The sequence below is a fragment of the Pongo pygmaeus genome, chromosome 1 (genome assembly GCF_028885625.2).
Source record: "Pongo pygmaeus isolate AG05252 chromosome 1, NHGRI_mPonPyg2-v2.0_pri, whole genome shotgun sequence".
Lineage (NCBI taxonomy): Eukaryota > Metazoa > Chordata > Mammalia > Primates > Hominidae > Pongo > Pongo pygmaeus.
In genome coordinates this window covers 78,305,413-78,319,834 of record NC_072373.2, presented here as the reverse complement: position 1 = coordinate 78,319,834, position 14,422 = coordinate 78,305,413, and the positions used below count along the sequence as shown (strand labels likewise).

General features: G+C 39.5%; 1 protein-coding gene across 6 annotated transcripts in view; it reads right to left on the bottom strand.

The window, feature by feature from the left end:
• The window catches only part of VAMP4 (vesicle associated membrane protein 4), a 49,296-nt gene extending 35,151 nt beyond the window's left edge, over positions 1–14,145 (bottom strand). For 2 of the 6 annotated variants that reach the window (XR_008492814.2, XM_054442782.2), the window contains exons 1-2: positions 13,448–14,059; positions 9,880–9,994 (exon numbers count right to left, since the gene is read on the bottom strand). Coding sequence is in view for 4 of the 6 variants with exons in the window: in XM_054442782.2 (XP_054298757.1) it covers positions 9,880–9,945 (66 nt within the window). In the remaining 2 variants the exon portion in view is untranslated. Of the gene's footprint in view, positions 1–9,879; positions 9,995–13,256 lie in introns of all 6 variants that reach the window. The other 4 variants (XR_008492815.2, XM_063648710.1, XM_063648724.1 and 1 more) reach the window with 4 other exon arrangements.
• Between the last annotated feature and the right edge of the window lie 277 nt (positions 14,146–14,422).

Genomic DNA, 14,422 nt, shown 5'->3' with positions numbered 1-14,422 from the left:
ATCCTTGACTGGAAGCTAAAAGATGTGGGACAACATTTATAGACTTTGCAAAGAAAATGCTCATAATTATAGAATCCTATAACTGACTAAAAAAGGTAGAAAGGTCACTGAAGCTGGTATGGGAGTGAGGAACTGCAGGTAGTCAGGAGGGAGCAAGTCCCGTCTCCTTCCTTCTGACTGCCAGTGTCTGTCTATTGGCAGAACTTAGGGAACCAGGTGGAAAGAAGAAATACAGTTTGTGGATTCCAATTGCAGCATCAGAAAAGAGTATAGAGGGAGTTTGGAGCTGAGGACAAGGGCTTAAAAATGGGCATGTTCTACTTTTTAGCTACTCTACCCACAAACTGCCCCCTAAACAAATTTGAACTTCCAAACAAAAGCAACCTTAGACTTTTATAACATACAACAATTTTCCTTAAAATGAGGACAGTCTCACCTTCTCCCCAAAAGGGGTGGGTATAAAGTCCAAAAGGTGACTAAAGAAGAGCAAAACCCAGACCTTTTCAGACACACAACAACTCAAATAGTATACAAGTTAAGAATCCCTTATCCTAAATGCTTGGGACCAGAAGTATTTCAAATTTTGGATTTTAGAATACTTGCATATATATAAGGAAATACCTTGGGGATGGGACCGAAGTCTCAACACAAAATTCATTATGCTTCATAAAGACCTTGAATTTCAAATACAGCTTATATACATGGCCTAAGGGTAATTTCACACAATATTTTTTAATACTTTTGTGCATGAAACAAAGTTTTGACTGCGTTTTGACTGCAACCCATCACATGAGGTCAGGTGTGGAATTTTCCATTGTGGCATCATGCTGGTACTTAAAAAGTTTCAGATTTGGGAGCATTTTGGATTTTCAGATTAGGGATGCTCAAACTGTACCACTTGCTATAGGCAGAATAATAGCTCCCCAAAGATGTTCATTTCCTAATCACAAAAACCTGTTTTTTTGTTTTATTTTGTTTGGTTTGAGATGGAGTCTTGCTCTGTCGCACAGGCTGGAGTGCAGTGGCGCAATCTCGGCTCACTGCAACCTCCACCTCCTGGGTTCAAGTGATTCTCCTGCCTTAGCCTCCCAAGTAGCTGGGACTACAGGCGCATGCCACCACGCCTGGCTAATACAGTCACCAAAACCTGTGAATGTGTTACCTTGCATGGTAAAAGGGACTTTGCAGATGTGATTACGGATCTTGAGAAGAAAAGATCATTATGAATTATTCATATGGGCCCAATGCAGAGAGGGGGAGAGAGAGAGAGACAGACAGAGACAGACAGACATTACACTAATGGTTTTGAAGACACAGGAAGGGGCATGAGCCTAAAAAGGTAAACAGCCTCTAGGAGCTAGGAAAAGCAAGAAAACAGTTTCTTCCCTAAAGCCTCCAGAAAGAACACAGCCCTACTGGCACCTTGATTTTAGCCCTATAAGCTCATTTTAGACTTCTGGTCACCAGAACCATAAGACAATAAATTTGTGTTGTTTTAAGTGTGTGGTAATTTGTAGTAGTAGCAATGGGAAACTAATATACTACCCATGTACTTTTTCTGAGGAAATTCCTCAAGGAATTACACCAGCCAAAAAGAAAATGAAATCAAAACAAAGACCTTAAGACTGAGATGGATGATACAATCAATGAATCTAATACAATGTGTGGTCAAATCTAAATAGCTGATGATAATGTGACTGTAAACAATAAGTTAAAGCTTTTGAAAAAAATACATATTATATAGAAAAGCTTAAAAACAATCTAAAACTTTTCCAACAAAGCCCAGAAGCTGGGAGTGGGAGAGTAAAGTGAAGAAGTGAAAGCATTGCCAATATGCTCATCTTGATGAGGAGTGGAATGGAGGAAGGGGGAACAAGACTAGAATTAAAAAGTAAAACAATGGAAGGGGCTTAGTTTTTGATATGTTAACAGAGAACACAGATTAACACTACCATTAAAATATAAAGTTAGTAACAAAAGAGAGGGAAGGAGGGGGAAAGGGAGTAAAGTATCTAAACTGTGGTTTAGATATGGTGGTTCTGGGGGCAAGGAGGGAGATGAGTAAAAATAATCAATCTAGCATAAGGGAAGGCATAAGGGAATCTACCATAAGAAAAAGCATAAGGGAAAAGGAAAATATAAGAAATACAATGAATATCACTATATCTATGTGTAATATATGACATATACTAAAGAGTAAAAAAATGAAAGAAGGATGTATTTGGCCGGGCACAGTGGCTCACGCCTGTAATCCCAGCACTTTGGGAGGCCCAGGCGGGTGGATCACGAGGTCAGGAGATCAAGACCATCCTGGCTAACATGGTGAAACTCTGTCTGTACTAAAAATACAAAAAAAAAAAAAAAAAAAGAAGGATGTATTCAATATTCATTTAACAAGTATTTTTGGGTATCTTTTACGTGCTTCTATGTGCACTGTTCTAAGTACTAAGCACCGGTTTTGAACAAAACAAATTCTGAGCTCTCACAGAAAAACAGGATTGCAATTGAACAATGAGAACACATGGACACAGGAAGGGAAACATCACACACCGGGGCCTGTTGTGGGGTGGGAAGGGGGAGGGATAGCATTAGGAGATATACCTAATGTTAAATGACGAGTTAATGGGTGCAGCACACCAACATGGCACATGTATGCATATGTAACTAACCTGCACGTTGTGCACATGTACCCTAAAACTTAAAGTATAATAAAAAAAAAACAAAAACAGGATTGCGACAAATGCTATGCAGAGAATTAAAACAGTGATGGGACAGAAAGTGATGGGGTGACTACATGAGATTAGGCTGTCATAAAAAATCACTCTGAAGAGGTGAAATTTAAGCTGAGATCCAAATAACAAAGAGCCAGCCAAAGATCAGGGTGAAGAGCATTCATTGCTGCAGGACTAGATGGCTGGCACAGAAAAAGTCCAAGTGTATTAGTTATTCACAATAAATGTGACTGGTTTGAATGTCCCTATTTAATAACAAAAACTATATGTGATTAGGGTTCAAAAAAATCCTAGGCAATATCTGTTTGCAAGAAATTCACCTAAAACAAATACCAAATAAAGGATGGGGAAAAGCAGGGATAGAAAAGAAATATCAGCAAATTCTAACAAAAAGAATGTTACAGTTAGCAATATAAAGAGGAATTTTAGGACAAAGTATTAAACAATCAAATAAGATGATTTTACAATAATAAAATATACAATCCATCAAGAAGATTTAATAGCAACGAATATTTAAATACCTAATAATATAGCTTAAAGTATCTAAAACAAAAGCTGCGCAAATTATGAGAAACAGTTACATCAAAATCATAGGGAGGATTTAACATACCCTTCAGAGATGGAGAAGCCAAACACAAAAAAAAAATCTAGAACTTTGAAACTAAACAGCAAATTTTATTTTATTTTCCTTTATGGGTAAGCCATAAAGGATATTTAATAAATTCCAAAAAATAGAAATTACACAAGTCATATTCTCTGACCATAATGCGATGGAAAAAGGAAGTTTTAAAATACTCTTCTCAGCTGGGTGCAGTGGCTCACACCTGTAATCCCAGCACTTTGGGAGGCCAAAGTGGGGGGATCGCTTGAGTCCAGGAGTTTAAGCCCAGCATGGGCAACATAGCAAGACCATGTCTCTATGAAAAAAAAAAAAAAAAAAATTAGCCAGGCATGGTGGCTCATGCCTGTAGTCCTAGCTATTCAGTAGGCTGAGATGGGAGGATCTTTTGAGCCCAGGAATTTGAGGTTAGAGTGAGCTATGATCATGTCACTGCACTCCAACCTGGGTGACAAAAGGAGACCCTGTAGCAAAAAACCTCACAAAAAACAAAAACACTCTTCTCATGAACTTTTATGTTAAAATGTAAATAAAGGTGATTAGACTATTTTGAAATGAAAGACACTGGGAAGATCACAGGTCAAAATCTACAGAGTATGGCCACAGCAGTACTTAAAGGAAAATGGGACCTTAGATATATTTTGTTATGAAATCACAAAGATTGAAAATATATAAAATAAATAGTTAACTCTTAAGATGGGTAAGTCATTCCTAAACAACACACAACTCCAGAAGTCTGAAAGAAAAAGATTAACATATTTGATTATATAAAAATTTAAAACTTGAACATAAGACATCAAAAACAAGGTTAAAAAACAAGCAACAGACTGGGAAAAAACATCTGCAGTATCCTTTAAGACAAAAGACCTGATGTCTGTATTATATAAAAAGCTTTGACAAACTAGTAAGAAAAAGAGACATTATAGAAAAACAAAGAATAGAAATAGATAATTCCCAATAGAAGAAATGGCCAATGACCACATGAAATGTTCAAAACCAATTAATATTCAAGGAAATGCATTAGGTCATTTTTTAAATAAATATTTCTTGAGTAATATTCTAGCTAACAAATAACAGACAAGCATTACATTTATAATATAATGCATTTGGTTTATGGCCAGGCATGGTGGCTCACGCCTGTAATCCCGGCACTTTGGGAAGATGAGGAGGGAGGATCACTTGAGCCCCGGAGTTCGAAACCAGCCTGGGCAATATGGTGAAACCTCATCTCTACAAAAAAAAGAAAAAAAAAAAAATCAGGCGTGGTGGTGTATGCCTGTAGTACCAGCTACTCTGGAGGCTACTTGGGGGGATTGCTTGAGCCCAGGAGGAGGCTGCAGAACCATGATCATGCCACTGCATTCCAGCCTGGATGACAAAGCCAGACCCTGTCTCAAAATAATAATGATAATAGTAATAGTAATAATTTATTTGGTTTAGAGGATAATGATACTAAAGATATGTTTACTATAATTGTACACTGAGAAACACACATGAAAACCAATGCCTTTTCATACATTCATTGAATAAACACAAGTGGTAGGGATACAGTGTCAAAAAAGAATAATAGGACACAGTGAGATAATATTTCATACCCACTAGACAGATAACAATAAGTGTTGGTGAGGATGTGGAGAAATTGGAATCATCATACATTGCTGGTGAGAATGTAAAAATTGTACAACCACTTTGAAAAACAGCTGGGCAGTTCTTCAGAAGGCCGAACAGAGAGTTACTACAATACTCAGCAATTCTACCTTTAGGTATACACCAAAGAGAAATAAAAACATGCTCAAACAAAAACTTGTATGCTAATGCTCATAGCAGTAGTATTTAAAATAGCCAAAAGTAGAAAAAAACCCAAATATCTATGAACTGATAAATGGGCAAACCAAATGTGTTATATCAATATAAGGGAATATTATTTAGCAATGAAAAGGAATGAAGATCTCCCAGCACTTTGGGAGGCCGAGGTGGGCGAATCACCTGAGGTCAGGAGTTCGAGACTAGCCTGGCCAACATGGTGGAACCCCATCTCTACTAAAAATACAAAAATTAGCTGGGCGTGGTGGTGCATGCCTGTAATCCCAACTACTTGGGAGGCTGAGGCAGGAAAATCACTTGAACCCAGGAGGTGGAGGTTGCAGTGAGCCGAGATCGCAGCATTGGACTCCAGCCTGGGCAACAGAGGGAGACTCCGTCTCAAAAAAAAAAAAAAAAAAAAAAGAATGAAGCACTGATATGCACTACAACATTGATGAATCTTAAAAACATTATGCTAAGTCAAAGAAGCCAGTCACAAAAGGCTATATGTTATATGATTCCATTTATAGAAAACGTCCAGAATAGACAAATCTATAGGAGTGCAGTTGCTTAGAGGCTGAGGGGATAAAGAAAATGGGAGATGACTGCAAAAGGGCACAGCATTTCTTTTTGGGCTAATGAAAATATCCTAAAATTGATTGTGGTAATTGTTGCACAACTCTGTGAATATAATAAAACTCACTGAATTGTACACTTTAAGTGGGTGAATTGTATGGTATGTGACTTTTATCTCAATAAAGCTATTACCAAAAAAGTGTAATAGGAAAGAGGAACAAAACTTTTAAAAGATTTTAAAAGTAATTTATATATTATTCTAACCAATCAGTTATCAAACTTCATAATATAATAAACATCAAAAAGGAGTTCTCTTTAAACAGTCAATTTTATTCAGTTCTGGTGTCTAATATACTAGTAATCAATGAAGAATGTAAGGAGAAAGTGATACAATTACAGTCTCAGCAGTGGAATTTATTGAGAGTACATTTTAAATTTTAAAATGTATTCATAAAGCTGATTTATTTGTATTATTTTTTAATTTAAGGTTTACTATTGTTTTTCTTGAAGTAATTTTTCCTGACCTTGTTATTAAGGTGGGCTTTACATACTATTTAATCTGATTTCCACACATATTATTAAACTGGTATTTAATATCTACAAATAATAATTTTGTCACTATTTTCTCAGGATTATGATCAACATGCCATGAGACTGTGATACTAGTATATCACACCTGGACTTGATTTTTAAAAAGCAATCGTATTCAAGTGACTATGTCCTTAACAGTGATTCCATTAAGTGAACAACAAATTTACGTTCAGCAGTGATTGTGAGAAAGAAACACAGGGGTACTTAGGAAATATAAATAGTTTAAGTTCAAAATCATGTAAAAATAAAACTATAAAATTAATGGGATTTGCACTAATTAAAAATTATTAAATAATATACTCTTGCCTACTATATATTGAATTTGGTTACAACCTTCTCTGCTTTACATACATTTTTCAAAATTGACATAGATTGTATGAATTACAAACAAGTTCCGAGAGGTGATTTTACTACATACATTTCCATACTTCAGTCTTCATCTTACACAAAGGCAGATGTGACTTAGAGGCTCTCTGTCCAGGACTGAGGTATTTACCTGACATATCTCAGATATCAGTCAATCAACCGTCAGCATTTATTGATCATCTTCCAGGATAGTAATGCTTTGCAAGCATCTCTGGGTAAGTGACTAAAAATTTCCTTGGGGCAATAAGAAAGAGGCTCAGATTCTTCTAACCGATGATTCAAAAAATATTTCAACATGCTTTGTGTATGCTGATCACTGAATATTCATCAGGAGCTTTCAGTCAGCTTTTACTGGATGCACATCAAGTCTGTGTTGTTTTACATTGGGTTCCTTTATAGGTTCACAATTGGTATCATTTACTTTAACAAATTGACATTTATTCTCTGAACGGGTTTAGTATTTCTCCAAACCTTCTGCTTTGTAAAGACATGCTTTTTTTTTTCTTTTTGAGATGGAATTTCACTCTGTTGCCCAAGCTGGAGTGCAATGGCACAATCTCGACTCACTGCAACTTCTGCCTCCCAGATTCAAGCGATTCTTCTGCCTCAGCCTCCCAGGTAGCTGGGATTACAGGTTTGCACCACCGCACCTGGCTAATTTTTGTACGTCTGCTAGAGATGGGGTTTCACTATGTTGGCCAGACTGGTCTTGAACTCCTGACCTCAAGTGATCTGCCTGCCTCGGCCTCCCAAAGTGTTGGGATTACAGGCGTGAGTAAATCTTCAGTGTATGGAATTCCAGCACAGGTATATCAAATTTTCTGAATCACTTTTTCTTGGAGGTTTATCTTGAAAGATATCATCATTCTCAGTAAACTATCACAAGGACAAAAAAACCAAACACCACATGTTCTCACTCATAGATGGGAATTGAACAATGAGAACACATGGACACAGGAAGGAGAACATTACACTCTGGGGACTGTTGTGGGGTGGGGGGAGGGGGGAGGGATAGCATTAGGAGATATACCTAATACTAAATGACGAATTAATAGGTGCAGCACACCAGCATGGCACATGTATACATATGTAACTAACCTGCACATGGTGCACATGTACCCTAAAACTTAAAGTATAATAATAATAATAATAATAATAATAATAATAATAATAAAGAAAGAGACCCTGGATTATCCCTGAATGATTTCTCAATCCCTGATCATCCTCTGCCTTCTCTCGGCCAGAGCCTTCCCAGTTCACCCAGACTTGGTATATTTCCTCAAGGCATTTCTCAATTCCTTGCATGGGGAACTAGCTCAAGCAGACACTAAGAGTTTCACCATGGCATGGAGGAAAAGATAGGTGACCAAAATTGTTGAAACTGCACCAAATGCTGGTAAGCAGTTGAAATTATGGCAAAGAAGGAATAATTGGATTTGGCAACATGGAAATCATTGGTGACTCCTTAAAGTTTATTAGTAAAAGCTTGCTAGCAATTAGTCTATTGGTGGATTCTATTTCCCCATTAAAAAACAAAACAAAACAGGCCGAGTGCAGTGTCAAATGTCTGTAATCCCAGCACTTTGGGAGGCCAAGGCAGGTGGATCACTTGAGCTCAGGAATTTGAGACCAGCCTGGGCAACACAGCAAAACCCCATCTCTACGAGAAAAACAAAAACTAGTTGGGCATGATATCATGCACCTGTAGTCCTTGCTACTCAGGAGGCTGGGGTGGGAGGATAGCTTGAGCCCAAAAGGTGGAGGCTGCAGTGAGCTGTGACTGCACCACTGCACTTCAGCCTCAATGACAGAGCGAGACCCTGGTCTCAAAAAATAAAAACAAACCATCAGAAGCATACAAAACCCCAAAAGCTGTACAAAGGGCTAGAATAAGGGGAAGAAAATGTTTCCTGTGTTGCACTAAACGAAACTTATGACTAAAGTCATAAGATGGTGGACAGAGTGGATAATATGAAGTTCTGAGGTTGTCCAAAAAGAGCATGTAAAACAAAGCAGACTAAAAGCTTTGCAAGGGCACAGACTATGTCTTCCAATTTTTAGCCCAGTGCCTAGCACATAGTAGGTGGTCAATACATATTTGTTAAATGAATCAAGACAAGAAGGAAAGGAAGGAGGGCTTCAGAATGGTGCATTAAAAAAATAAGAATGTGAATTATTTCCCCCAATAAATATGTATTGAGTACTTATTCTAAAAGTAATCTGCCTGCAACATTCATATAAAATGTTGTCTTTTAAATGTGGCATAATTTCTAGATTTATATATATTTGCATAGAATGTTCTGGAATAAATGAGAAATTGAAGCATTATATAAAAGATACTCTGGAACATAAGATAATTACAGGTCTGGAGACCTTTATTTGCAATTCCAAAATCTAAAAGCTTCTGAAAATCAAAAAGTTTTGGAAGAAAATTTGACCTGAACTGATGTTAGCTAGTTTATTTACACACTTTATTTACATAGTTAGTTAGATATAACTAAATATAGACTTCACTGAGAAATATTAATATTTTTGGAGGCACTGGTCCAGGCCCCAAAAATGCTGTTACATAATATGTTCTTAACTTTCTAAAATCTGAAAAATTCCAAATACATTCAAAGTTCTGAATAAGATATTGTATATTTGTATAAAACTCCCTTTCAAACACTAGAAACAAGCTATGAGAATAATGATTTGATCAATAATGGAAGTAGAATTCAGTTGTCACTAATCTAAGTAACATGTTTTTAAATACATTTGCTATGAAGAAAACAATTAGGATTAGAATATAGTCATAAGCTTTTGATTTTTCTGTTATTATTAATTAATTAATTTTTGAGACACGGTCTTGCTCTGTTGCTCAGGTTGGAGTGCAGATCACCGTTCACCACAGCCTTCATCTCCCAGGCTCAGGTGATCCTCCTGCCTTAGCCTCTTGAATAGCTGGAACCATAGGCATGTGCTACCATGCCCCACTAATTCTTTAAAAATTATTTATAGAGACAGGGTCTCCCTAGGTTGTCCAAGATGGTCTTGAACTTCTGGGCTCAAGCTATTCTGCTTCAGCGTCCCAAGTGCTGTGATTGCAGGCATGAGCAACCACGCCCGGATGGTTTTTTTTCTATTATTTACAAAGGGAATGAAAACATATTTTGAATCTTTTGTTTTTAAAGCTTAAGATTCTGAACTTACCCTTTCACTTTTCACAGAACCCGTGACATCATCATCATTGAGGTGGCGCTTAAACTTGGGAGGCATATTTTCTACTTGTGAAGTATCTTTTGCTTCTCAACAGGACAGTCACCACCTTAAAGAGAAAATAAATTTCATCAGATTTGAGACTTTGGGGCATAAGCTAATGTACTTAAAACAGTGTACATGAAACCCTGTATGACAGGGACTCCTTCATTTTTCTGACTTCAATTCCTGCCCTTTCACTTGTTCCACTCCAGTGACTGGGGCCTCTGTGCTAGACCTCAACACCTAAGAAATAGGTAAAATTATGAGAAAATGGATATAATTGCCCTAAGAGAACATGTGTAGGATATGAGTGATTTAAGATTTTTATAAAATGAAAGAGCAGAGAGTAGAGGGAGGACATCTCACTGAGACATTAAATGCTTTACAATTTAAAGTTGGAGTCAGAAGACAGGAGAACATGCCTATTTCTCTCACTTTTAGTTGGTTGCTTAAGCAATGATTCAGTTTCCTCGGGTGTAAAATAGTGATTTTCAGGCTTCTGCAGAGTTGGAATGGTCAAATTGGATAATACATGCAAAAATATTCTGCAAACTATAATGTCCCATTGGTACTCCATGAAAAGGGGTAAGTTTGGTAAGTACTGGTGTGATATCTTGATTTATAAAATGTACACATTTGGTCTTAATACCCATTTCCTGACATATCCTTGGAATCGCTGCAGTGATGTGTCTTGTGTATCTAATAAGATGACTGGTAGCTTAGCCCCCAGACAGATTCCAGATGGAGGCTGGTCACAGAAAAACCTAGGCATGATTAGAAGACTGGGACTTTTCAGCCCCACCCCCTAGCTTCTCGGGAGGGGAGGGGGGCTCAAGGTTGAACTGATTTCCAATGGCCAATGATGTAATCAATCATGCCTACTAAGGAAGACTCCATAAAACCCAAAAAGGACAGGGTTCAGAGAGCTTCCCGAAAGCTGAACAACTAGAGGGTTCCTGGACGGTGGCACACCTGGAGAGGGCACAGAAGCTGTGTACCCCTTGCCCTATGCACCTCTTCCATCTGGCTGTTGATCTCTATCCTTTATAATAAACCAGTAAACAAAGTGTTTCTCTTAATTCTGTGAGCCACTCTAGCAAATAAATTGAACACAAGGAAGGGATTGTGGGAACTCTGATTTACAGCCAGTCAGTTGGAAGCACAGGTAAAACAACCTGGAACTTGTGATTGGCACCTGAAGTGGGGGGAATCTTGTAGGATTAAGCCCTCAACCTGCAGGATCTGATGCTATCTCTAGGTATACGGTATCAGAATTGAATTAGAGGACACCCAGCTGGAGAATCTGCTGCAGAATTGCCTGCTTGCTTGTGAGGAGAAATCTTTTGGGGGTCTGTGTTGAAAGAGAATAGGAGAAACTCAATTTTTTTTCTATCAAAACAACTGGATTAAACAAAGCTAGTTTTCTTCGCTACAGAATGACTCACATCCTGTTATATGCTAATACGCATTGTGACTTTCCAGGAAAATGCTTGTGTATGCAACATACTAAAATTTTTTTTTGAGAAAAAGTTCTTCTATGCAAATAAAGAATTTTCAGTATTTTTGACTAGATGGTAGATGAATACCCAGCAATTCAGGATAGCTCAGAAATACTGAATGTTTTACTATGTGCTAGGCACTGTGCTGAGTGATACACATGCATTTTCTTTTACTCTTTATGATGCTTCTTTAAAGTAGGCACCAAGAAACTAGGAGAAAACTAAAGTTTAATAACAATAACATTAGTCACTACATTCAGTGAAACAGCAGAGATACAGGCCTAAATTAATCAATGGCTGTGCATTATCACTTTTAATCATTTGTTCAATTAGTTGCCCATCAGGTTTACAGAATTCTGTTCTAGAAAGACCCACTTCCTGGTAACAACCCAATAGTCCTGCTTCCTTTTCCACAAGAAGAAACACTTAGACCTTTAAATTAGGTACAGTTAGACATCAGTTAGTTGGTTAATGACATACACTTAAAAAATAATCATCCCAGGATCTGGTTTCACGAACCAAATAAAAGTAATGTTTTAAGTCAGCTGCTTGTCAAAACAAACGGACACACTTTTCTTTGATAAGAAATGCTTCCAAATCAGAAATTATTCACTTGTAACAAAAACCAAACTCTTGTGCCTGAGTAACAGCTCTTGAGTTTTTGGTTCCACAATATTTCTGTCACATACATCTGGCCCTTTTATTCCTCATACTTTGATGTCAGAATACTTCATTCATGCAGAAGTGTAACAGAATGCATGGAAAAACAGATGACAAGGCAAATTACTGAAGAACTTGTGCTTTTAACTATTATCTGTATTTAGATTTTAACCCCTGCAATGAGGCTACCTCAACATCCCAAAGCAAACAACAGGCAGACTTATATAATGCCTTTATGAGACATACAGTAAAACTGCAGTCTTAAGGATGAGCAAACCCCATATTCAGGTCTCTTAATCCCAAGAAACCATGTGCAACAAATAGAAAGCCCATCAGCAAAGCAGTAGGCAGATTAACTAGCTACCTTGATGAACTTTGATGTTGTTTGCAACTGATGATTATTAGTAACTGATGATATGTGTATCAAACAACTAGTAGAAATAAATCATGCTCAGAAAGTAGACTAGGATATAGTCTGCCTAAGATTTCTCCTACAAAAACGACATGTGAATTCAGCTGTTTGTGACTAGGTATACATGTAAATATGACAGCCATCATGTACTTCCACACTGAGGATAGACCACCACTATACAATTCACTTAAAAAAGTCACATCACCGTATGCTTCTTATACATCAGCATATACTTAAATGTCTATGTATGTATTTTTTAAGTAGTACGTTATCTAGTCAATAGCTTTGAATCTGGGCAAAGGCTCTCCTTTTCCCAGCCTCCATTCTCTTTCTGATTCGTCTTCCTTGTCTGTCATCAGCCGTCTTGCTTGATGCAGTTTCAGAGAAATAAAGTGACTTGGATGGACACAGACCGGAGATATTATTTGCAAAACCTGTCAAGTGTAACGATTCACCCCCACCTTCCGGTCATTATAAACACAGCAGGGTTGGCGCTCTTTCTCCCGAGCCCTTTAAATACACAATTCCAGGCAGCTCCGTTCACCCCCCACACCCAATCTGTCGCACCAGGCGACGTCCCTCGATATATCTGCTCCTAACGCTGGCCCTTCCTGCCCCATGGTATCCCCTAGAATTCCTCACTACATCCCACTCTTAACAAACCTTCCCCATCCATGGCACTGTTCTCTTCCCATCACCCCAGAGTACCCCTCAATTCCAATTCTTCTCTCCCTCAACTGCTCCCCGTCCGCACACACCTGCCCTCGTCTTCCTTCCTCACGGCACCCCCGACCCCAGCCTTTTCCCACTCCGGGGTCCCTTCCTAGATCCCCGAGGCCGGCCTACCAGCCCGACTAGGACGTCGGGGGGCGGCAAGGCAGGGGCGTCTTCTTCGTTTCCTTCCTCCTCAGACCAGCCCCTCCCGCTGCGAACAGGCCAGCGCCAGTACCTGAGGCTCCCGGGGAACTCCCGGCAGCTTTCCCGGGCTGGCGGTGCTGGGCGGGCGGGGGAAGGAGTGGGAAGCCGAGGTAAAAAGCTGGGAGGGGGAGACAGCTGGTGCGGACCCGGCGTCGGCCGCAGCGCCGCAGCAGCGCCTCCGCTCATCGAGCCGATCGGCGCTCAGCGGCCTGGCGCCAGGCGGAGGGGGCGGGTCCAGGGCACGGAGATAATCGAAGAAGTCGATCCGCCGTGCGCTCTTCACCTAAAAGAGCCCGGACCCACAGGCAGTTTAGATGCATCTCTCCAAATTTATGCTGTGCTTTAGGGGAGGAACAACCACTGGTTCTCCACGTTCCGGTCGCGATCCGGCGTGCGTGGAGGGTGATTAGGGGAGGAGTGGGAAACTTCCGAGAACCGCTCGGGACGGGGCGCCGCGCCGGGGTGCGTGGCTAGGGTGATGAGGCGTTTAGAAAGAAGGCGGTGCTGTGTGCCACATCCGTCCCTCTGGCTGACTACGTTGAGTGGCAAGTGGAGGGTGGCTCGCAGCTCGAGGACCTGCTTCGGGTTCGTCTGGGGCCTTTTCTGAAGAAAGGAGATCTGTTTGATCCCCTGTTTACAGAATTAGAGCTAGGCTTGGAAAGAGATGTTAAGGCCCTTTAGATAGGAGGAATATCTGGTTCAGAGGGGAGATTGACTTAAAGTTACACGGCTAGTTTAGATAGATACGGGACGAGGGCTCGGTGTTCTTTTCCTGGTATCCCTTAGTTGTAACCTGAAAGCCTTCAGGAAATCGCCCTCGCCAGGCCATTCCGCCACTCTGCCCATTCCTCCCTCACGCCCTCCCCCTCCGCCCAATTTGGTATCATGTTTAGATCTCCACGCCCGCAGTAGTTGGCTACCAGAAACAATTCCTAATTTTGTTTTTCCGTTCTCTTATTTGTTTTATTATCCATACCTCCCCCGCCCCAGCTGGATTATTTTACTC